The sequence below is a fragment of the Diplodia seriata genome (assembly GCF_021436955.1).
Source record: "Diplodia seriata strain FDS-637 chromosome Unknown scaffold_5, whole genome shotgun sequence".
Classification (NCBI taxonomy): Eukaryota; Fungi; Ascomycota; class Dothideomycetes; order Botryosphaeriales; family Botryosphaeriaceae; genus Diplodia; species Diplodia seriata.
Genome location: NW_027117312.1, coordinates 610,287 through 633,814, shown reverse-complemented (window position 1 = coordinate 633,814; position 23,528 = coordinate 610,287). Strand labels below are relative to the sequence as shown.

At 56.5% G+C, this 23,528-nt stretch overlaps 8 protein-coding genes across 8 annotated transcripts; 4 read left to right on the top strand and 4 right to left on the bottom strand.

Annotated features, from left to right (window-relative positions):
• Positions 1 to 294: 294 nt before the first annotated feature.
• SLS55_005194 (uncharacterized protein) lies at positions 295 to 1,392 on the bottom strand (the record flags this gene model as incomplete). Its single annotated transcript, XM_066776644.1, has 2 exons — positions 295 to 953; positions 1,008 to 1,392. 2 exons carry the CDS (start codon positions 1,390 to 1,392, stop codon positions 295 to 297), a joined length of 1,044 nt encoding a protein of 347 aa, XP_066632486.1.
• A 603-nt stretch (positions 1,393 to 1,995) lies between these two features.
• Positions 1,996 to 7,449, top strand: SPO14 (Phospholipase D1; the record flags this gene model as incomplete). Its single annotated transcript, XM_066776643.1, has 2 exons — positions 1,996 to 2,002; positions 2,066 to 7,449. 2 exons carry the CDS (start codon positions 1,996 to 1,998, stop codon positions 7,447 to 7,449), a joined length of 5,391 nt encoding a protein of 1,796 aa, XP_066632485.1.
• A 1,159-nt stretch (positions 7,450 to 8,608) lies between these two features.
• Positions 8,609 to 9,853, bottom strand: SLS55_005192 (uncharacterized protein; the record flags this gene model as incomplete). The annotated part of the gene is made up of 3 exons (XM_066776642.1): positions 8,609 to 9,526; positions 9,674 to 9,680; positions 9,846 to 9,853. The coding sequence occupies 3 exons, from the start codon at positions 9,851 to 9,853 to the stop codon at positions 8,609 to 8,611; spliced, it is 933 nt and encodes a 310-aa protein (XP_066632484.1).
• Positions 9,854 to 10,409: 556 nt separating this feature from the next.
• On the top strand, positions 10,410 to 10,902 carry SLS55_005191 (uncharacterized protein; the record flags this gene model as incomplete). The annotated part of the gene is made up of 2 exons (XM_066776641.1): positions 10,410 to 10,425; positions 10,631 to 10,902. The coding sequence occupies 2 exons, from the start codon at positions 10,410 to 10,412 to the stop codon at positions 10,900 to 10,902; spliced, it is 288 nt and encodes a 95-aa protein (XP_066632483.1).
• Positions 10,903 to 11,521: 619 nt separating this feature from the next.
• SLS55_005190 (uncharacterized protein) lies at positions 11,522 to 13,020 on the bottom strand (the record flags this gene model as incomplete). The annotated part of the gene is made up of 3 exons (XM_066776640.1): positions 11,522 to 11,688; positions 11,751 to 12,502; positions 12,554 to 13,020. 3 exons carry the CDS (start codon positions 13,018 to 13,020, stop codon positions 11,522 to 11,524), a joined length of 1,386 nt encoding a protein of 461 aa, XP_066632482.1.
• A 1,118-nt stretch (positions 13,021 to 14,138) lies between these two features.
• On the top strand, positions 14,139 to 16,845 carry SLS55_005189 (uncharacterized protein; the record flags this gene model as incomplete). Its single annotated transcript, XM_066776639.1, has 3 exons — positions 14,139 to 16,009; positions 16,080 to 16,429; positions 16,481 to 16,845. The coding sequence occupies 3 exons, from the start codon at positions 14,139 to 14,141 to the stop codon at positions 16,843 to 16,845; spliced, it is 2,586 nt and encodes an 861-aa protein (XP_066632481.1).
• A 1,973-nt stretch (positions 16,846 to 18,818) lies between these two features.
• Positions 18,819 to 19,067, top strand: SLS55_005188 (uncharacterized protein; the record flags this gene model as incomplete). The annotated part of the gene is made up of 1 exon (XM_066776638.1): positions 18,819 to 19,067. One exon carries the CDS (start codon positions 18,819 to 18,821, stop codon positions 19,065 to 19,067), a length of 249 nt encoding a protein of 82 aa, XP_066632480.1.
• A 2,076-nt stretch (positions 19,068 to 21,143) lies between these two features.
• SLS55_005187 (uncharacterized protein) lies at positions 21,144 to 22,925 on the bottom strand (the record flags this gene model as incomplete). Its single annotated transcript, XM_066776637.1, has 1 exon — positions 21,144 to 22,925. One exon carries the CDS (start codon positions 22,923 to 22,925, stop codon positions 21,144 to 21,146), a length of 1,782 nt encoding a protein of 593 aa, XP_066632479.1.
• Between the last annotated feature and the right edge of the window lie 603 nt (positions 22,926 to 23,528).

Below are 23,528 nucleotides of genomic sequence, written 5' to 3'. Positions count from 1 at the left end.
TCTAACAAGTCGCGGGCAGAACTTCAAGGACAAAACCGGAGCTCGCTTCGAGAGAAAGGAGGTGTTCTAGGCGCGTATATCCAGTCCAGCGGCAATTGCCGAATTAGGGCGCTTCAGGCACGTTCGTTGTGGTGGGCCCTATTGTGCTCCTTATTTCGTTTCGCGGTGCACTGGTGTTTCTCCTGAAGGTGCGCAGCTGTGCAACACCGCTTCTTCTCGTATCGAATATCTACAATTCATTTACATTATTTGTTGCAGTGGCTTATACTTACATTGGTCAGCTACCGGAGCCTTTCAGATCTTCGACTCTCGGACCGAAGACGAGGAGGGTTTCCCCGACGCAATGCTGTCGCAGATAAAGTTCACTGCGCGTTCGGCCATGGCGGGTGTCGTCTCATGCCCAACGTCATTGAAGATGAGGTCTTCTAATTCCAGCCCCAAAGCCGAGTCCTCTTTGACGGATGTCTTCAAGAAGTTCAAGAATTGTTCGCCGCAAGCGTACGGCACGAGCTTATCTGCACCGCCTGAAAGGTTCAGGATGCGCTTCCCCCTAAGCCGGCTCTTCAACTTGGCTCCAAGCTCCTGCTTCTCGGTAGCAGTCGGCGCCTCTGGGTTTGCGATACCGCGCATCAATAGCCCTGCAGGGTCGTACAGCGAGACAGCGTCTACGAGCGCCTGAGGAAAGTCGGCCGAGCCAATGAATCGCGAGCCCGGGGGATCACTGGAAGTCCAGGTCTGGAGCTTCGATTTCTCTGCTCTTTGAACCATCAAAGACGTGTAGTCCGGGCAACCGATGATGGATACGGCTGTAGTGATGCGAGGGTCCTGGAGAGCAACCAGCCAGGTTGAGTGGCCCCCAAGAGAGATGCCGAGGACAAGATTCTGGGTTATTTGGGGTGTGATGTAAGCGGGAAGGTAGGTCAGAAGCAGGGAAGTGTCAATAGCCGTGCCATCTGCAGGGCATACATGTTAGCATGGCACTGCATATGCACAACGGGAGCACGCACGGTAGATGGAAAACATGTCCTGGGCATGGCGCGGGTTACCATTGCGCCAAGCCTCGTTGGAAAGGGCCTCAACCTTCCTGGTACCATGGTTCCGCTGGTCGAAGCTCACGGCTATCAGACCTTTTCTCAGCCCCGCCTCAACGGTACCACTCTGCAGACGCTTGTTCCAAGCTGTGATGGCTTGCGCGGCGATTGGAGCCATGCATTCCTGAGTCTGAAGGCGGGGATTGAGCAGCCAGAGACATGCGACGGGCTGGGAGGGCGACGGCAGCTCCTCAAGTCCGTGGACGGTAGTGAGAATGCCGGCGATGTGGAACGTCTTCTGAGAGACACGGGGCGGCGGAGCAGCGTTGTGGGTGCCCTCGAGCGGGTTCGGCGTCGCCATTGTGAGGTCGTTGCGATGCAGACGATTAGCGGTCTGCAGCTGGTGTGCTCGTGAGTGGGCAGCGGCGGGGCAGGCGCGGTGTCGCGGCGGGCAGGGACACGGGCACGCCCCAGCAGCCGACCGGGGTGCTGGACAACGCCGCTTGGCGTCATCCCGCTGTTTCAGTCGATCTACACAATCTCCGGGGGGCCTGCCGCTGTCCAGCGCGCAAGAGATTGCCCTTACGCCAATCCCCCTCTCCTGCAACTTCTCCTCACCTTTCTCTCACGGCAGGGGCACTCCTGCAACCTCTCCCTCCACTCCTGCCGCCTCAAAACAGCCTCCCGCAAACCTCCGCATTCCCGCAAGCATCACGCCTTGGCTGACCGCGCCTCCGGGAGAGCACGTCTCCACCGCCAACACCGCAACCACCTCACACGACGCGAGGATCTGCGCTTCCAGATCTCCAGGGTCTAGATCACTGCCGCTCACGCTTCCCCTCCTTTGCACCGCCGCCGTTCCTTATATCGTTGCGAGTCGGCGCATCGCACCTCCGGTTGTATAGGGGCCCGTTTGCCCCAACACAACAACATGGCCGATACGCGGGACTCCAGCATTTCGCCCATGACGCGTAGCCCACGCACATCGCCTCCACCCGAAAAACAAGGCCAGACTTTTTCGCCATTACGCCAAGAACAACGTGCGCACGGCTCTGCCGACGAGGGTGCCGCTCGCGCCGGCGATGCTAACAGACCCGGCACTGCGGGCTCCATTAAATTCGAGCAGGGTGTTGCGGAGCCCAAAACGACCGCCGGTTTCCCCTTCCCTGCCGCGAACGGAGACGCTGCCAGACCTCCCCATCCCCTCGAGCCATCCCCGAGCTTTGGTCAGATCGCTGACCCGACCGACTTCAACCCACACGGCCAGCTGTCGAGAAATGCTACCAGTGAAGCGGGGGCATCAACACCTGGTGGGCGTCGCAGCGTGCAGTTCGCTCGCTCGCAGGGGCAGGAGGCGGCGGTTGGAGGACACTCGAGACAACATTCGCTGGATGATGAAGAGGAGCAAGAAAGACAGCGCAAGGACAAAGCATCCATTATTGCACGGCTCAGGGCGCTCAACCCGCTGCAGGGGCACAGCAGAAGTATAAGTGGCTTCACTATCGGCGATGGGCCAATGGGAGCAATTGGTGACTTCACACCAACGGGTCCCTTGTCTCCGGATTCCGACCGATCACAACCACGATACATTGCAGAAGAAGGAAGTGAAGCGGAGGCAGATGACGAGAGTGCAGGAGAAGGTCCATCGCGCCCTCCGCGTCAGAGAAGAAAGATACGGCGCCAAAAACCCGGAACGGCTCCTGCCACTCCGAAGACCATCAACGACCCCTCCTTTCTGCGGGACTCGCCGTCGGAATTTGGAGGCTTCAAGCCGCCTTTTGCGCGGCGAGGTACCATGTCCAATATACCTGAAAACCAAAGGATGGGATTGTCCGAGGATGAAGGCCGGGACATGCTTGCGAAGGAGAGCGCTTGGAGAAGAGGACTGCACGCACGGCGGAGGCTCAGCTTTTCGAGTCGAAGGGTGGAGATGACGGGAGAGGAGACACCGGATTCTCGCCGCCCGAGCAACTTCCGCCGGTTCACTAATATTGCTAATCGATTCGATGGCTCCGCCGAGTCTCCCTGGAGACAGCGTGGCGAACGGACCACTAGCATCAGCGCACAAAAATGGCGCCAACTGAAGTCCGGCTTGAAAATGCTCGGCAAGCAGCGGAAGGAGCAAAACAGAATCGACCACGCAAAATCGGCAGAACTGGTTGCCGAACTCCTTGCCGGTGCGCCTGCTGCTCTATTCCTTGCCAGCATGTTCCAGCGCGATGAGCATGGGCACAAGAGGGTTCCCATTCTCATGGAGCAGCTCAAAGTCCTGATCACAGACAGCCAAAAGGTCAGTGACAAAGGCGGCGACCGCCATGTCAACTTCAGAATCGAGCTGGAGTACGGCAGTGGTATGACCCGCATGAAGTGGGTTATCCATCGGACCATTCGCGATTTCGGTAACCTCCACATCAAGTACAAGACTGCGACGGCAAAGGAAAAGTACGTGCGCTTCCGGGGCGAGGATACCAACAAGAGTCAACTTCCGCGGTTCCCCAGAACCGCTCTGCCCTATGTGCGTGGTATGCGCGGTCTCTTGGACGATCAAGAAGAGGACGATGATGATGAAGCACCAGGGGCGGTCACAGACGGAGATGCCAGTGGAACTGAAAGACCTGGAAAGGGCGGAAAGAGACGAAGATCCTCGTTCAAGTCGCTTGCAGCGAGGCGCAACTCAAGCGTTGGAAGTCCTGAACAGGCACCCGGAATTGCTGGTGAAATGACCGCTCGTACCGGCAGTTTCTTTGGCCAGCCTCCTGGGACCACCGCGCCACGCAAGGACACGTATCATGACAAGCAACGAAAGAAGCTGGAGCAGTATCTTCAGCAGCTCATCACCTTCGTTATTTTCCGGCCCGACAGTAACCGACTCTGCAAGTTTCTGGAGCTTTCGGCACTAGGCGTCCGCCTCGCACAAGAAGGTGGATACCACGGCAAAGAAGGTTTCATGATGATCCAATCAAACAAGGCGGCCAATCAGAAGGGCTGGAACCCTCATTGGTTCAAGCAACAAGCACACATGCCGAAATGGTTCCTGGTGCGCCACAGCTACGTCTGCTGTGTTGACTCGCCTGAGGAAATGAATATCTACGACGTCTTCCTTGTCGACCCGGACTTCTGTATCGACGAGAAGAAGGGCGCACGAGAAATGGCTAGCAAGGCAAAGACATCTGCGGCCCACCCAAACGCACATATGCTTCGTCTAGTCAACTCCGAGCGCAAGCTCAAATTATTGGCCAAGAACGAAAGACAGATGGGCCAATTCCAGGAGTCCATTAAGTTCATGATGTCGCAGACGGAATGGTCAAGGCCACACCGTTTCGACAGCTTCGCACCTGTTAGGTACAATGTCTGGGCCCAGTGGCTCGTCGATGCGCGGGACTACATGTGGAACGTTTCCCGAGCTATCAGCATGGCCCGGGACGTCATCTACATCCACGACTGGTGGCTCAGTCCTGAGCTTTACCTTCGGAGACCCCCTGCCATCAGCCAGAAATGGAGATTGGATCGTCTCTTGCAGCGAAAGGCTCAAGAGGGCGTCAAGATCTTCGTGATCATGTACCGCAACATCAACTCGGCCATCCCGATCGATTCCGAATACAGCAAGTTGTCGCTGCTCGATCTTCATCCCAACGTATTCGTCCAGCGGTCTCCCCATCAGATCAAGAAGAACCAATTCTTCTGGGCCCACCACGAGAAGATCTGCATCGTCGACCACACGGTCGCTTTCTGTGGAGGTGTCGATCTGTGCTTCGGGCGATGGGATACACCAAAACACGTTCTGAACGATGACAAGTTGACAGGCTTCGAGCTGGATAACAACCTTCCGAAGGATTCCGAACACTGCCAGATGTGGCCTGGAAAGGACTACTCTAACCCTAGAGTGCACGATTTTTACGCGCTTGACAAGCCTTATGAAGAGATGTATGACAGAGAGAAGGTGCCACGCATGCCTTGGCATGATATCGGCATGCAAATCGTCGGCCAGCCAGCCCGGGATTTGACGCGGCATTTCGTGCAGCGTTGGAACTACCTCCGCAGAGGCAAGACTCCTACGCGCCCTACCCCTTACCTCCTCCCTCCTCCGGACTTCGATCAGGCTGATCTGCGGGCCCTTGGACTTGACGGTACTTGTGAAATTCAGATTCTGCGCTCTGCATGCAAGTGGTCCTTGGGCACTCCTGATCGCACCGAGCACAGTATCATGAATGCGTACGTCAAGAGTATTCAAGCAAGTGACCACTTTGTCTACATTGAGAACCAGTTCTATATCAGTTCCTGCCAAGTTGAAGGGACGAAGATTCTCAACATGATCAATGACGCGCTCGTGGAGCGTATCAGACGTGCTCATGCAAACGGGGAGGCATGGCGAGCTGTCCTTGTTATTCCGCTGATGCCAGGCTTCCAGAGTACTGTTGACAGCCAAGACGGAACTAGCGTTCGTTTGATCATGCAGTGCCAATACCGGAGCATTTGCCGCGGCGAGAGTTCTCTGTTCGGAAGGCTCCGCGCCGCTGGCATTGAACCCGAGGACTATGTACAGTTCTATTCTCTCCGGTCTTGGGGTCACATTGGGCCCAAGAAGTCGCTCTGCACGGAGCAGCTGTACATCCACGCCAAGTGCATGGTTGTTGACGACCGTATTGTCATTATTGGCTCGGCTAATATTAACGAGCGTTCGATGCTGGGATCTCGTGATTCGGAGGTTGCAGCTATCGTCAGGGACACCGACATGATCCCTTCGTTCATGGCTGGCAAGCCCTACAAGGTTTCCAAGTTCGCGCATACGCTACGTGTCAGACTCATGCGTGAGCACCTTGGGATCGATGTCGACGAGCTGCTTGAGGAAGAGCAATCCGAGGTATATAATAGCGATCTGTCCAGACCCTCGAGTGCAGAGACCAACTCGACGATTGAACAGCAGCTTATCGACAACAAGATGCGCCTCGAGGAAGACTTGATCCGAAAGGCCGAGGCCATGAGTTACAACCACGATGCCGTGGACCATGCACTCCAGCCGAACCCGGTGACGCCCGATTTCACAACAGACCCCATTGCTGATACCGAGGAAATCGAGGTGCACGATCACGCGGTCCGAGACCGTGACGTCCGCGGCGAAGGTGCCGACCACTTCCTGGAGGCTTCAGCCCGAGGCTACAGCCGCGGCAGAGATTCGACCATCGACATCCATGGCCATGAGGTTCTGCTTTCCCAGCAGGCACCCGAGGGAAAGAACACTCTTGAAGTGCCGAAGCAGGCTAGCCCGAAGAAGGGACGTAACCGCAGCAACACGGTCCGCTCCCAGGTGAGCCAAATCAGTGATGCGCTCCAGGATGGCGGCAGTGAAAGGTTCCCCCCTCCATCCCTACCCAGGATGACCACCCGGGAACTCGGCCTCACGCAGCTCAGCCAGCTTCCTGCTTTGCCCACTATGGACGATACTGATATTGGTGGTCCGCCGCTGCTGAGGACCACTTCCGCCAACGCCAACGCTCTCATCAGCGCGCTCGTCTCCAACATGAAGCGCCCACTTGTCACTGACGACTGCATGCTCGACCCCATCAACGACACTTTCTTGCTGGATACTTGGCACACTATAGCAGAGAACAACACCAAGATCTACCGCCAGGTGTTCCGCTGTATGCCCGACAACGAGGTGCGCACCTGGAAGGAGTACCGCGAATACGCGGCATTCGGAGAACGATTTGCCAAGTCGCAGGGTGCGGGTAAGAGCGAGACGCGTATGGCTCAGGACACTCACGGCAAGACGGGCCCTCCAGGTACTGGGACGACTTTTGCAGACGGTGTCGGAAAGGTGTTCGGCGAGAAGCTTGTTCCCGGAAGCTCCAGAGAGGACCGTCTCTCTGGTAACGTGGAGCAGTGGGCAGAGGAGCAAGAAAGGCGTGAGCAAAGTAAACCCTCGACAGCAGCATCGAATGCCAACGGCAGTGCTGGTTCTGGGGTAGAGTTCAACGAAAAGGCCAACGGAATGCTCTCTCCGATGAGCCCGATGGATGGTACCAACTCCGTCATCTCGTCAGACGCACCGCCGTCGCGCGGTGCAAACGATGATGCCAATGGCAGGTCACGCACCATTACGATCACCACTCCCACAGACGACCGGGAGAACGCCAATGGACCAAGAAGCAGTGCTGGCAATCTTAACGTTACGGATACCAACACCAGCCTCAAGGCAGCAGGTAGCCAGCGTCGCCGCAAGCGCGCAGGCACGCGTGGCAGTATGAAGGCGTTCCAGGCTGACGATGACAACTCTCTGCTGAGCAAGCAAGATGCGGAGGAACTGTTGGGTCTGGTTCAAGGCCACCTTGTTTCGTGGCCATACGACTGGCTGGAGAAGGAAGAGGCAGGCGGCGGTTGGCTGTACCCCGTCGACCAGATCGCGCCTCTGGAAATTTAGTAAGTCATCCTAGCTCACATCCTGTTTGAAGGGCTCTGCTAACCAGAAATCTCCCATTAGTTCTTAAGCGGCTGGCCACTCTAATACATATGTACGAATGTGGAAAGACTTGGCGTCGGTGCACATACGATGATGGCGTTCCCCGGCTTAGACTCTTGATCCCGAGTACAGAGTTTTCTTCTCCCTCCCTTCTCATCTTTCTCAGGACTCGGTTGTTTTTCTCTCCTGTGCCCTGGTACTTCGTGCACATTCCCCTTTAGTTTGGCATAAGCCCTTCTCTGTTCTGCTTCTTCTTCTACTACTACTTCTACTACTACTTCTTACACACTACTACTGCTTGTGACCTTGCGAGCGCGGCGTTCGAACGGGGAAGGTAAAAACAACAAACGAAGTAAACAAAGCAAAACTGCATTCAAACCATTACCTGCTTCTCTTCTCCCTTCTCTTGTTCTTTGTAGTTTTGTTTTGTAATAGAGCGCATCAGCAGAAACGACCTGGAAAGATTAAAAACTAGAAAAGAGCAAAGCATGTTGTCGCGGCGGACCGGAAAACCGGGGGGTGGAGTTCTGGAGAGCGAAAGGAACAACAACTCAAACAAAAAAAGAAAACAGACAACGGAAAACTATGGAAACTTAATTGCATTGGGGGCTTGGGTAGTAGACGACAAACGGAGGGGTGGGGGGATGGGCGCTGCATGGGTGTCTTTTCACTGTTCTCTCTGCATGTAATAATAGATGCCGTGGTTTTTTTCCCCCTTTTGCTTTCGCGGTGACCACCACGGCGGGTAATTATATGCGCAGCTGAACACGGGATCCGAACGTAAATGTAGGTTTTGAATTTGCGCATTTACATTCGAACCTTGTATTCAACTGTCTATCCCATGTAGGATCTCTTTCATGAGGTAGATGCGGATGGGCAGAATTTTCTTTTCTTGTCACCCTCACATCCCATGACTTTTCTAAGATACTCGAAGCTTACTTGGATATTAGGGCCTTATTGCTTTGGCATGTACATTTTTCCCGTTCGTTTCCCCCCTTCCAGCATGTTCCTGGAAACCCCTTATCTTGACGGCCTACTCAAACGAGCCTAGTGACAGTCGCTCATCACAGTAATCCTATTCCCCGCCCTTTCTGACGCCAACGTTCGGGTTACGCGCTTTTCAACAGCGCCCCAAAGAAACGCCTCCCTCATCTGGACCTCCATCGCCCTCAACACCGTCACCTCCGCCGTCCTTGTCACCGCCGTCATCATCACCACCGTCGACCGGATCCGCGATCCCCGCCTCCGCCATCCTCGCCACCAGCGGCGGCACCTCGACGCCCTCCAGGCGCATCATGGACCGCAGCCGGCGGGCAACGCGCCGGTCCGCTGCAGCGCCCGGGTCGAGAAACGTGTAGACGCGGCTGCGCTCGTCGCCCGCGGAGCCCGCGAAGCCGGCGACGGAGTGCCACAGCTCGGCCGTTGCCGCCGCCGCCCTGTCCTCCCGCACCTTGCGGCTGTTGATCTTGATCTTGTTCTCCTTGAGCTTCCGGCTGGTGCCTTTGGCGTCGTAATCGTCGTCGCTGCTGTCGTCGTCGTCGTCGTCGCCGAGATCGGGGACGGGCATCTCGGCGAAGACGATGGTGGGGTTGAGCGGGAGTATCTCTTCCTCGCAGCGCAGCAGCGCCTTCGGGCTGCAGCTCAGGACGGGCCGCGCGTTCGGGACGTTCGTCTCGCCCGGGAGCCCCCAGACGTCGCCGGGGTGCAGGATGTCGGGATGGGTGCCGGCGAGCAGGGCGCTGGTGAAGAGGCCGCGCATGATGCCGCGCGAGCGGGCGGCGCGCGAGGCCGTGGCCCAGACGATGAGGATGCGCGGGGCAGAGCCAGAGTGGTGGTGCTGGGGCAGTATCTGCTGGGTGACGAGCGCGTGGACGTGCGAGGCGCGCGCGGCGACGGTGTTGTTTGCGCTCGTCGAGGGCAGCGCGATGTAGCGGCGGCGGCCGAGGGTGGCGGCGCGCTGCGCGATGGACCACATGTCGGTGGGGAAAAGGTCGTTGGAGGCCATCGCCTCGAGATCAGAGGAGGAGGAGGATGACATCTGCTGGGACTCTCACTATCAGAGGGTTGGCGGAAGTTAGAATGAGGAAGAGGAGTCGGGTGAGCGTACGGAAGTGGAGTTGTCAAGCGTGTCGGCGTCGCTTGGCTGGTAGATGGTGAGCCAGCTGACGGTGGGCGATGTTGCGACGTCGGTGCTGGATGAGCTCGAGGCGGAGAGCGAGTCGTTTTCGTCGTCGATGTCGGGCGCGATGACGTGGTCGGCGACTGGGTGGCTCGCAAAAGTGGCGCTGGCGAAGTTGTTTGGTGTTCGCAGTGGAACGGGCGCCTGCCCAAGCCTTCTGCGGCGGTGGAGGAGTGACAAAGGCATGGTGACGAAGAGTTGGAGTGGCTTAAGGCCGGACAGACGGGGGGAGCTGGAGCATCTGGAGGTTGGCGCCAGTTGGGCCTTCCGCATTTGGCACCTTCCGCGTATGGCAATCACGAGCAACAGGTAGGTCCATGTGCACTGGAGTTTTGCCATGACAACTTCGAGGCGGAAAACTCGAAACTACCTTGCACCACCAGTACGCACGTTTTCGGGCGTATAAAGCAAGCAGAACATAACTGAGGAATAGAGTATTACAGGCGACTCAATGCTTCAAGGACAGCATCACGTCGGTGACAGAAGAAATTACCTGCCCGCATCTGCCTCGTAAATAAATCTCTCACCGGGTGGGTAGTTGAATACAAGATATGGACGTAAATATGTGCATTTAAAACGTACATTTACGTCCAGATCTTGTATTCAACTCCTCAGCCTGTAGAATTCTTCTATAAAGCAGATGCGTGTGGGAAATGTGATCCAGGGTCGTAATGGGGTCTTTGACCCTGCATCAGAGCTCAAGCCATGGCTACGATGATGAAAAGTTTTTCACTCCAAAACCATGGGTCGGCAACAGAGTATATATATATCGCTGCGATTTTTGCCTATTCTTCCACGACTATATATCTGCATCAACGAATACATATTCACCGTCAACCATTCGACATTAGCACTGGAAACATATCCTCTGAACCCATCCAGCCTCACCTTACCTCGCCATGGCAGCCTCTCGAGGTGAGTGTCTTCTGCTGAGATAATTACTCGCCACTGACTATCCTTTAGCATCGCGGTTCACGACTTTTGTCAGAGACCATGGCCTGACCCGAGTCAATCTCCTGCAGTTCGCGGCGGGGCTTACTGCCCTTGGGCCCTTGTTTCCTTACACTACCAGGCAGCGTTCGGCGGAGCTTGACCAAATGTTCGTATATCCGGTTCTGGAGACGGACAAGATGGACGGTCGGCTCGAGGTGTCTGATAAGAAGTCCGATGCCCTCAGCAAGAAGTTTAAAGAGAGATTCGATAGTTTGGAGGAGAATCTGGGTGCCAAATCATAGCCGATTCTGTAGAGAGTGCGCCAAGTGAGTTTAGTTGGAGAAAGTTGAAACGTATTTGTTTGAGCCAGACGGATGTCAACGCGTTTCTTTTGCGACCCGTTGTATCCTATAAAGTACGTGACAAAAGAAATTGCACCCCTCTGTCTTCGAAAATTTCGACATGGCCCTGCATCTCCGGATCGAGGGCTATACCGTCCGCCTCGCCGCCTCGGCCAGCGGCGGCTTTAAAGAGGGTGTAAGTTTTAACTATATAATAAACTAGTATAATAGTAGTATAATTACGGAGTTTAAGATGCCTTATAGCTAATAATATTATAAAGAGAAGTATACGTATGGTTGCAACGAATTCATGCGGGCGGGCAATGTCTTTGGTCACCCGCCGCGCCACCGAGATTTCGGATACCGGCCATCGCTACTTTTCCAGTCATGAGAACAGTTCGAAAAGATGACATTCATGTAAACAGTTCAAAGCTAACAGATTAATATTCTGATTATATCGTGGAGTCTCGTTCCTGGTATGATCAGTGACATGCGTAGCACCCAAAATCCCAACCCAATTGCGCCATGCTCTCTAAGTCTAACCCGCAAAACACATCATCTGCCGTGAAAATATCCCCTTTTAGCAGTGCTTCCACATCTTGACACTGTCGACGATCATCTGTCCGTTCTTCTCCCAGGTGGGGTACCAGGAGTTTCTGGCATTCCAGAAATCCTTCTTGGCCGTGGCGCTGGCGTCTATCCAGGGCTTGGAGTACTTTCCATCGGTGAACCAGCCGTTGGTGCCGCCTGAGACAAAGGCATGTTAGCAATGGGAACCTTGCATACGTCATTCCTGGTGATGCACTTACCAACTGCGACGTTGAGGATCAGGTAGAACTCCTGGTCGAAGGGGGCGTTGACGCCACCATCAGCCCAGGGGTTCGTAAGACGGGTACCGTTGGCGGTGGCGCTGGGGAAGTTGCCCCTGCTCCAGAGCTGCTGCTTGAACGGCGTGTACATGACCTGCAGCAGCTGGCTGTCGATGTAGGTGTAGAGGTACTTTTCGGTCCACTCGAGGCCATAGGTGTGGAAGTCATCGCCCCACATGGAATGCAGGGCCTGCTTCCTGTTGGTCGTCTGGTGGTAGCCGTCGTTGTCGTTGTCAGGACCCCAGTGAAGAGTGCCAATGGCAAAGTCGTTGCCACCACCGTTGGTGTTGTACGTGTAGTTGTTGCCGCGCGCCTCCAAAATGTCAATCTCACCGCTGCGGGGCCAGTCACCGTACACGCTCTCGGTGGGAAGCATCCAGATGGCGGGCCAGAGCCAGTCACCCCTGGGGAGCTTGGCCTTGACCTCGACACGGCCGTACTTGATGTTGGCGCCCTTCTTGGTGGTAAGACGGGCCGATCTGGCGGGCGGGAGGACAGTGCCGTTGGTGGTGTTTGTCGAAGCAACGCAGTCGGACCAGAGACCCGAAGTGCAGGTGCCCAGGGCAGTCAGGTTGATGATGTTGTTGGTCTCCATGAGGGTTGCGTCCTGAAGGGTGGGCTTGATGTAGAGCTGGCCATCCTTGATGAAGACGTTCTCTTCGTCTGCGGTGGTCTGGTCGAACTCGCCGTTGCTGAAATTCGGATTAGCGCTAGAATAGACAAGACAGGTGGGATTTGCTTACCCGAAGCCATTGAGGCGGATCTCATGTGTCCATATGGATTCGTCAAGAGAGCCGGACGAGAAGTCATCCATGAGCACGGGACAGTAGTTGAAGGGGGAGGTGTTGGCGTTGATGCCGAGCCAGATCAGCAAGCCACTGACGGCAAAGCCGATCAGGGCGCCGATCATAGGAATGACCCATAGCCACGGATCGTTGCGCTTCTTGCCCTTCAGGGCCTTGGGGGTTTGGACGGTGCCCTTTGGTACGCGTCTAGACTTGAAGTAGGGAGCGGCGCCGGGCGAGGGCAGAGGGAACTCGCGAAAAGAGGCAGCGCGGGTGGTGGGCAGCGAGCCCTGAGGAGTGGCGAATGGGTTGACGGGAGTCTGAATGCTCGTGGGCCTGCTTTCCCTGATGCTGTAGCCGCTCTGGGGCGAGACGCGGCCGTCACCGATGGGCTCAGACTTTTCGGAGTGAGTGGGTCTCTGCATTGTTGCGGGGAGAGACAGTGGAGGGGAGGAGTGAGACAGAGGGCGTGGTGTTGCGGAGAAGCGGACCACGGCAACACTTTTCTATGTGCTCTGGCAGGGGCAACGGCTCCGCCCGAGGCTGACGGACGCCACGCTGTGGAAAAAGCCATCGTCGGGCGTGCAAATCTCGTGGTCCAGAGCCCGCTGGACTGGGCGTGGAGGTCTCGACGGGTGTTAGCATCGTGGACTCGGCAGCTCTGGCGTTGCGGCAGTTAGCGCGGCGGGCGGTCAGGCTGTGGCTGGCGCAGCTGTAGAGCGAAGAGATAGAAGGCCGGAAAAGGCCGCTTGGCTGCAGGGACAGCGCAGCTAGTCTATCTAGCGCGTCTGCCACGCCTAGCGCGGGCTGGACTGGGTGGCCGCAACCCTTTAGAGTCCTGTTAGCCGTTCCGGGCGGCGCCGCTCGGTCCCAGGCTTCCAAAAGGGGCCACGAGGCGCTTATCATTTTGCCTGTTCCTGTCGAAGCGCCACGCGACAACACTTCTCATCTCCACTAGCACCATCTCAGCTCCAAGTATTTTTTGCCATCGACGCACGAGTCGCCGCCTGCGCAGCGCTCCAGAGATAACCTTATGCCTGCTTCCAGCCCCTCGGCGCTGCCGGCGACACGGCTCTTCGCTTGCCCACGACCATGCCTGCGCCGATCCAGTCGAGATCGCTTGACACCGATGGCGTCTCCCACCCTGCGGCTCAAACCGCGCGCCAGAGACCCTTCCAGTATGGCACAGCCGTACGGCGGTCCAGCCCCGTCACCACCAAACTGCCGGCAGGGCTTCGTGCCGCGTCCTGCGCAAGCCCGAGAAAGCCACTCGTCCCACTAGCGCGCGAGCATGCCAGCCGAGCTGGCCCAACGGGGCTCCAGGCTCTTTTTTCTGGCCGGCCGAGGCGTCGCTATACAGAAGACTAGCTTGGCCTCGCCGCCGTTGGCATCGTTAAAGTCCTCTCGTGCCGCAGTGTTGAAGTGTCTCATCCTCAGCCTTCACTGACAATCACTCCCCCCCTCACTCTAAGCTGCCCTCCGTTGGCGAGCTTCCCGCACAGTCTTCTACCAGCTGCTGCGTTCCCCCACACCCACCGCCCAAATGGGTTTCCTCCGCAACAAGTCCAACAACGCCCCCGAGGCCGAGTCGCCCGCCGATGCCATCACCCCGGCGGAGGTCACTCCGGCCCAGACTCCTGGTGGTCTCACTCCCATGTACCAGAGCCGCCAGGGCTCGTCCACCAACCTGTCCATCTACTCTCAGACCAAGAGGGACACCCAGTTCATCCACGACATCAGACACGACATCATCATCAACCACCTGTACGAGAAGCAGGTCGGCGCGAGATGGATCCAGGACTTCAGCGGCGAGGTTGAGGGTGTGATGCTCAAGAAGGCTCGTGGCGAGTACATGACCTTCCCCGAGAACCTCGTCGAGAGCAACCTGGCCCAGTCCATTGCCACTCTCAATGTTCAGTCTGCCTTGACTGTCAAGACCAAGGTCGTCTCCACTTTCATCGCTCGTGCCCAGGACGCCGAGATTCCCATTCGCAAGGGTCTCCGCATCCAGATCATCCCCACTGTCGAAGAGCTGGTGTACGCTCGCAAGCATCAGTATGCCGCCTTTGTGGCAAACGAGTCCCTCCTGGTCGTGTGGGATGACAACCCAGAGAACCTCGCCACCAGAGCCGAGAGCATCCAGGACGACCTTCTGAAGTCGGCCATGTCCTCGTACGAGGCTGGCTTCGGTGAGAAGGGTGCCATCGTTGAGGAGACCGAGCTCGACGTCGAAGCCGCCACGGAGAAGGAGCGTCCTACCGTTTACTACAACTCCATGTGCACCGCTCTCTCCCTCGCCATCCTGGTTACTCTGTCCGGCCTTGGTTGGCAGCAAATCGCACGAGAGGTGTCGTTGCTCAAGAGCTACATGTCCATCCTCTTGGTCCTCATGACGCCCATCAACTGGTTCTTCGCCCTGTTCTTCACCAACGTCATCGTCTCCATCTTCGGCCGTCTCTTCGGTCCCGTCTCCTACCTCGAGCAGAACTCCAAGTTCTACTCGGCCAAGCGCAGCCCGAGGATTGAGAAGGGCATGAACGGCAGCCTCCCCCACGTCACCATCCAGTGCCCGGTATACAAGGAGGGTCTCGACTCTGTCATTGCCCCGACTGTCCGCTCCATCAAGAAGGCCATCTCGACCTATGAGCTCCAGGGCGGAACTGCCAACATCCTCATCCACGACGACGGTATCCAACTCATTGACGAGGACGCGAGGCAAGCGCGCATCGAGTTCTACACTGACCACAACATCGGCTGGACTGCCCGTCCCAAGCACGGCGAGGATGGCTTCGTCCGTCGCGGAAAGTTCAAGAAGGCGTCCAACATGAACTTCGGTCTCCGTCTTTCCAACCTCGTCGAGGCCAAGCTCCAGGCCATCCCCCGCGGCGACAGCTGGTCCTCGAGGGAGGAGAACGAGGCGTACGATCTCTGCCTTGCTCAGGTTCTGGAAGAGGAGAAGATTGCATGGGCCGCCGGAAACATTCGTGTTGGTGATTACATCATCATTATCGATTCGGACACCGAGGTCCCTGAGGACTGCATTCTCGACGCCGTTTCCGAGATGGAACACTCGCCCGACGTCGCCATTATCCAATTCGCCTCCGGTGTCATGCAGGTCTCCTGGGATTTCTTCGAGAACGGTATCACTTTCTTCACCAACCTCATCTACTCGGCTATTTGCTTCGGTGTTGCCTCCGGAGATGTCGCACCCTTCGTCGGCCACAACGCCATCCTCCGCTGGTCCGCTGTCCAGCAGGTTTCTTTCATTGATGATCTCGGTGAGGAGCGCTACTGGTCCGAGACCTCCGTCTCCGAAGATTTCGACATGGCCCTGCGTCTCCAGATCGAGGGCTACGTTGTCCGCCTCGCCGCCTGGGCCGACGGCGGCTTCAAAGAGGGCGTTTCACTCACAGTGTACGACGAGCTCGCGAGATGGCAGGTTTATTCACTCCTTTAAGATGGATTTTAGCTAACAATGTTGTAGGGAAAAATATGCGTACGGCTGCAACGAACTGATGTTCAACCCGATGTACCAGTGGGTCTACAGAGGCCCGTTCACCCCGCTCTTCCGCACCTTTATCGGCTCGTCGATGCCCCTCGCGTCTAAGCTCAACATCATCTCGTACATCGGCACGTACTACGCGATTGGCGCGGCCTGGATCTTCACGTGTGTCAACTACATTGTGGTCGGCGAGTTCAACGGCTACTACGACAAGTACTACCTCGAGTCGTGGAAGGTGTGGACGTCGGTCATCTTCGTGTTCACCATCTGCGGAAACGTGGCGCTGGCTGTTGAGCGGTACCGTCTTGGGCAGAAGGGGTTGATCAGTTCCCGTAAGTGTTTCGGCTACTCCATTTGCGAGCATTGCTAACAGCCGAAAACAGTGATCGAGAACTTCAAGTGGTGCTTCATGTTCGTCATCTTCTTCGGCGGCATCTCGTTCCACGTATCGCAGGCGCTTCTGTGCCACATGTTCAGCATCGACATGCAGTGGGGAGCGACGGCCAAGGAAGTCGAGCGGTCCAACTTCTTCCTGGAGGTGCCCAAGATCGCGAAGAAGTTTAAGTTCAGCATGCTCTTCTGCTTTGCGCTGATTGCCGGCATGGTCATCATGGCGGAGGCACCCTTCATCCCGTGGAGCTGGGAGATCACCGAGTTCGTGGCCATCTTCCCCATGGCGGTCATGGTGGCGTGCCACATCCTGCTCCCCATCGTGCTCAACCCGAGTTTGATGGCGTTTACTTTCTAAATACCCTCGTATTGCTTTGGTTTATTGTTACGCAAGGTCACGGTCATTCACGCTATAGACGGGACAGACGGAGTTTGGCAGTTTTTTGGTTCACTTCTTGACGCCCCCTCACGACAAAGCTAGTGCAGGCTTCTCGAGGCCGAGCTACTAATTTGTAATTCACCCCATTATTTTTAGAGCAGAGGCGGAAAAGCAGACAGAGAGAATTGACATCACCATCGCCTCAGCGGCGCACCCTATTTGCAATTTCCCCTGACGAGTCTTGTGAAGATAGCAACTGCTGTGGCTGATGCGTTGGTGCGGCGGCTTGCACGTTGAAAGAAAGACCGAAGAGAGGTTCCTGAGATTAGTGGCGGCGCCCGTGGCGTGTGGGTTTTCTGGTACACTGGTAGCCCCGCGCTCCCAATCCGGCCTAGCCTTGTTCTCCTGCGTCGACGAACTACAACAACCCCAAACACATGGTCGTATATTACACCGCCAGGCCCCACTGTTCAAGCTCACCACCATGCGTGGTACCTGGTACCCGTATTGCTAGCGCTTGAGAAACCTGTTTACCGCTCGACTCTTGCTATCGGGCAATAGATTGAGGCGGAGACGCAACAGGGCTGCCAGGCAGCTCCGGGCCTAGCGTCGGCGGCAACGAGTTTTTTTCGGTTTGCTTAGCGCCGCGGTTGCAGCCGCTAGCTGCCTTGGCCCCTCTTCCTCCTCCTCCCCACTACTCCAGCACCAATCACTCGTCGACCCCACCGGCGTTTCGGCAGTCAAGCCTTCGAGAAGGAAAAAGGAGAGAGCCGCCGAAGGAGTCGCTTCGCATGCTCAACTCTATACCCAACGCACAGACTCCCGCGAGGGCGACGCGTCCCCTTCCCTCAGCGCCCCCCGTCGCAGGTTCAGCTTGCGGCCTGAGGCGATGAAATTGCAATGACGGATGGATCCGTTCAGCGGCGGCGACCAGTGGACGGGCCGTCAATAATTCTTTCGTATCTTACCGTCGGCGGCTATCTATCTTGCGGCCGTCGAAAAGGAAATTACTTACGGCAGATGCTCCCGTTCGTTCGCCCAGCCCAGCGGTACCTGACTTCATGACTCCGACCGTCGGAAGCGAACGCCCGCCCGCATTAACCCTTTGCTCTCTAGACGGTCCCTCGAAATCCTTCAGCCGCCTCTTTTCACTTCTTTTACTTTTTTGGTATCAGCCGTACTCCGGCTCAGCCATCGTCACCGACTGTGCTCAGGAAACCGCCGGCCGCGTCCGTCAAACCGTTCGGCAGCCCCGGAGTCGCCGTTTGGCATCGACCCATTTTCCTTCGGTGCCGCGTAGTCAATAATTGTTTGGGCTTTTTTTTTTTCTTTCGAAATGAGATGAAGGGCCCGTGAATATTGTATTGTGCGGCACCACAGGCGCTTGGATCGACTACGTGATTCTCAATTGCCTCATTTGTGGTTTGTGCGCGTCATTCTTCAAGCAAGGCCTTGTAGAGATCAGTGGCTGATGCATGTGAAAGACCTGAATCCTCCTCCGGATGACAGGAAGAGCCAGTGGCAACTGACGTCTTTAGCATGTCTGACGTGGTTGGGACCTCGCAGTTAGGGAGTGACAGATCTCTCTCTTTGACATCACTCGTATGCCGAGGGCTCTCTCCTGTAGCTAAGCGACGCCGGTCACTCTACGCCTTGAACGTTTAACAGGATTATTTGTCGAAAGCTCCATTTTGGGCCCCAAGCAAGCGGAGAACACCCATGGCATAACACGCTCGGAGTCTAATACTCTCTACCAGAGCTAAGGCGGAAAAGCTACTTCGTCGGCGGCGTTCGAACAACCAACTTCCGGCGCAAGGCCACGGGTGACAAGAGAAATTGCCACACCCGGATCTACCTTATAGAACAACTCTACATGGGATAGGTAGTTGAATACAAGACTTGTTCCGCTAAACCAACTCGTAACGCCGAACTTCAAGCAAACCACAGCCACCATGTCTACAAAGACCATGTCAGGTCTTAACTTGGCGCACCTTGCTTCCCCAACAATCACCCTCGAGGTCGGGCCCGACAAGCTCCCCATCCGCGTCCCCAAGCTCCTGCTCACTGAAGCCAGCCTCTTCTTCGACAATGCATTGAACGGACACTTCATGGAGGCTAGGACCAACATCTTGCCCCTCCCCACCGATGAGCCGGACGTCGTGTTCCGCCTGGTCAAGTGGATCATCAGAACAATTCTGTAAGGGATAGGTAGTTGAATACAAGATCCGTATACCGTTAGAGGCTTCACAATCTCGGCATAGTACGGGATCCTTGACTGCAACCATCCGGTTGCTCCAATCCAATGCTCGAGATCCTTCAGGGTTTCTGGGAACGGCATGTCTACCAGTGCCTTCGCTCTCTCTTCGGTCGACTGAAGCCCGAAGGCGTTCACCCTTTGTCCCAACAGCGTGGCGCATGGGTATCCGACAAAGCTCTTCTTCGGGTTCAGCGTTATCCCGAATTCGTCCATTTTGCGGAACACGTTCTCCAAGTGGTTAAGGTGTTCCTCCAAGGTTCTGTCGTGGATGGTAAGGTCGTCGATGTATGCCCTGCTGAATTCCCTGTACCTAAATATTTTATTTCGGAATCTGTCCCATGATCGCGACCTTGAAGGATTCCTGTCCACGATGGGAATTTACTGTGAGCTTATGTCGATCCTCCTCTTTAATTCGCCATTGGTAAAAGAAGGAAGTGGCATCCATAACTGATATGAAGTTGCATCCCCGTACGGCGTTGATGATATCCTGTTGCGCCGGTAACGGGTAAGAGTCCTTCTCGGAGATTCGGTTAAGGCCGCGAACGTCGCCGCCTTTGAGTATTTTCTTCCAAACGACAAAAACAGATTCCGAAATGAAATATTTAGGTAGGTAGTTGAATACAAGATCCAGACATAAATGCACGAATTCAAAACTTACATTTATATACGGATCTTGTATACAACTACCTACCTAAATATTTCATTTCGGAACCTGTATGGATGGCACATGGGGGTGTGCAATTCCTTTTGTCACCCGCCGTGAGGCCATCGCCGGGCCGCTCGTACGGCCAGAGTAGCACGTTCGACGGCGAACACACTGTTCGATTCCAGTCTCATTAATACCCGCGTGAGAAAAGCCTCTGCATGGCGCCTCCAAAGGAGGACCAAGGAACCCTGCGTATATTCCGTGAGACCTTTGACAGCTTGGATACCAACTCGGTGCAGACTGCATATAGGCAACTATGCAAGAAAAGCAAGCTCTGGAATCCTGGATTACTCGCAATCTAAGAAGCTGAGCAGTGAACTGATCCCCTATACGCTGTCAGAACAAGGAACTCTTGGAGACCCTCACCACCCCCGGTTGGATTTTCGTTCAAGATCCGCATAACAACGCGCAGTGGGAGAGGTGACCGCCGAAGATGGTGGGGGCGTCGAGCGGTGGCTGTACAAGCGGTTGCTCCATGTTGCTTGAGCTGCTCAGATTGCATGCGGTGGAGACTGTCCAAATTACGGGCTTCTGCCTGCGCATCGAGGAGCTGCTTGCTCAACACTTCATTGGCGTTCTCTTTTTCAGCTATGGCAGCTGCCATGTTCTCGTCAAGCTCACTGATGCAGACATCTCTCAGGTCAACTTGCATCTTGAAGTCGAGTTTGGCCTTGATGGCATTGGAACAGTCCAGCCGCCGACGACTCGCGATCGCCCGACAATCTCCACAAACGCAGAGCAACAACGCCGCATGCGCCGCAATCGTCCTGTGACATGTAGTCCTTAAACTGATAAAGAGAGTTTTTCCGGGCGCTCACAAGGCCATCAGTTGGCGCTACTCCATGCAAGATGGCGGAGTGGCTGTCTGGAAGTCTGTGAAAGGCGGAATTGTTTAAAGACAATGCTTATGGTCACAAAGTCGTAGACACCTGGGTGCCGTCAGACATGCAGTAGATCAGCACACAAGGGACTCCGAAGAATAGATAGAAGTACCCAGACGCATGGCCAGTTGAAGAAAATGTCGGGATGGGGATGCACAATAGAAAACACCACATTTATGTCCACACTTACTCTACAACTGCCCAAATGCATTACCAATTATTATCAGAGGATTCTCCCGAAAATCAAGTGAAACCCTACAACGCATATGGAAGCTGAGCAATCTTGGATTTAAGCACTTTCAACCCCAACTTTCCAATGCCCCATACAAGAGGATTGCTTTTTGGTGTATTTCAAATAACTTTCCAGCCGTTCTAGAAGTCTATAGCCGGCCAACCCGAATCTCTATCCAGACCATCATGTCTTCTCTCTTTACTACAGCTCGATTTCGATCTTGCCCACACCCCTCGAAACGCAGGAGAGCATGCCGTCGCGCTTCTCGTCATCCGCCAACGCGGTGCCCCGATGATCCACCCTCCCGCCCACCACCTTCACCTTGCACGTCGCGCAGTTGCCCACCTCGCAGCTCGACGGGACGGCGAATCCAGACTCCCGCAGCACGTCCAGCAAGGTGTCGTTCGCGGGGACGTCCAGACACCTCCCGCTCCTGGTCAGCTCCACGGAGAAGGGGTCGCCGGTCAGGTTGGCCGTGAAGGCCTCGGAGTGCATGTTTTCGCGGGGGAAATCCAGGTCCTTCGCCGCCGCCGTCAGGGCGTCCATCATGCGCTCGGGGCCGCAGCAGTAGATGTGCGTGCCGGGTGTCTGGGAGGCGGAGGCGACGAGCTTCTTGATGTTGAGGCGGTTGTCGTCGGCCTTGCTGTAGACGACGAGCTGCCGGCCGAGCGGCTCCAGGTAGCGGCGGAACGGGATGTCGTCGTCGGAGCGGACGCAGAGGTGGAGTTCCCACGGGATGCACTGCGACGCCAGCGTGCGGGCCGCGGGGATGAAGGCGGTGATGCCGATGCCGCCGGCGATCAGGACGTGCTTCTGGGCCTGCGCGTGCAGCGGGAAGCTCTCGGTGACGCCGCTGATGTCCAGGCGGTCGCCGACCGAGACGCGGTCGTGCAGGTACTTGGAGCCGCCGCGGCTGTTGTCGTCCAGCGCGACGCCGATCTCCAGGCGGTCGCTGCTGCCGCCTACGACCGAGTACGAGCGGACGAGCCCCTGCAGCTTGATGCGGACGTGCGACCCGGGCTTGACCATCTGCGGCGGGTGGTCATGGTCGTCGTGATCCGGCTCCAGCGCCTCGAAGACGAACGACGCGATCCTGGCCGTCTCGCACCGCTTCGCCGCCACCCTATACTGCTTCCACACCTCCATCCGCTCATCTTCGCCGCCCCACAGCCGGCCCTCCTCGTTCTCCGCGCCCAGGTCGCCGAACTTCTTCCTCAGCCGGTTCTGGAACAGCTTCCTGAAGTCCTCGCCCAGCTCCGGCAGCGCCGCCAGCTCGCGCACCGCCGCCTCGTTCGTCTTGTCCGTGTGCAGGATCTCCTGCACCCGCCTCACCGTCCACGCCGGGTTCTTCCTCTCCACCAGCCTGATGGCGTCGCCCGCCCGGACCTCGCCCTCGCGCAGGACGCGGTAGTACCAGCCGGTGCGGCCGCTCTCCTGCGCCAGCCGCGCCATGCCGTCGACCTGGAAGCGGTGGTTCAGCTTGTAGCACGGCGCCCGCGGCAGGCTGACCTGCAAGACGGCGGAACCCCCGACCGCGACCACGTCCCCGACGCAGACGCTCCGCTCGTCCATGATGCCGCCGTCGGTGACGAAGTTCTCGCCGAAGCCGCCGGGCTTGAACAGGTGCGCGGACGCGGGGTGCTCGGCGCGCCAGGCGGCGTAGTGGGCCGCGCTGTACTGCAGCACCGCCTTGTCCGGCCCGCCGTGTTTGAAGAACGTCTGCTGGTCGTCGGCGAGGCCAAGGGCCGAGAGGTGGACGGCGTCGCTGCGCGGATGCTTGGCGATGGCCGAGGGGATGCTGGTGCCCGGCACGGTGCGGGTTTTGCCGGTGCGGAGTTGAACGAGGGTGTCGGTGGTCCATGTGGTGGTGGGGGGATTGGAGGTGGTGCTGGGAGCCATGGTGATACTGTTATTGTCGGCGGGGTTGGGGATAGTTGTGGGGGTGGTGGAGGTAGTGTTCATGATATCGGCGATGGAACCCATGGTGATGGGCTTTTTCGTGTGGTTGTGGTCTCCTTTTCTCTCTGGTGGATTTTGGGTTGTCTTCCAATTATGTCGGGGTTGGGCAGGAGAATGGTCAAGCTGCGCCGGTAATTTCCTTTAACACTTGCCTTCGCTTTAGCAACTGTTTACGCAGGTGGGTTGGAGATGATGTGTTTACAGAATTGAAACTGGCGTTTGCACTCACTCTGTGATAATATCTATGACGCTGGAGCGCGCAGTTAGCCGCGTGGCGACTATCGGTTATGCAGACGGCAGACGTTGGAGATCAAGAAAGTAGCAACACCTCACGGCATTGGTTCCGGGTGACAAGTACCTTGGACGCTCGGGTTTAAGAACAGTGTCAACTCAGATCATTCGCTGGCCGAGTAAACACAAGAGACTGAACCTGCGTCACATCAACCATTTCGGAGAAAAGAAAAGCAAGAACCTTGACTCAACGAGCTCAACGCTCCGACGAAACCTCGAACCGGTGGTGGATACAGAAACATGGGCGTGGAGTGCCAACCTTATCTCAACCGAACGCGGGGATAAGCGGTGTCCATCCCGCACCAATCACATCTTACAGCCGTAAGCGAATCCTAC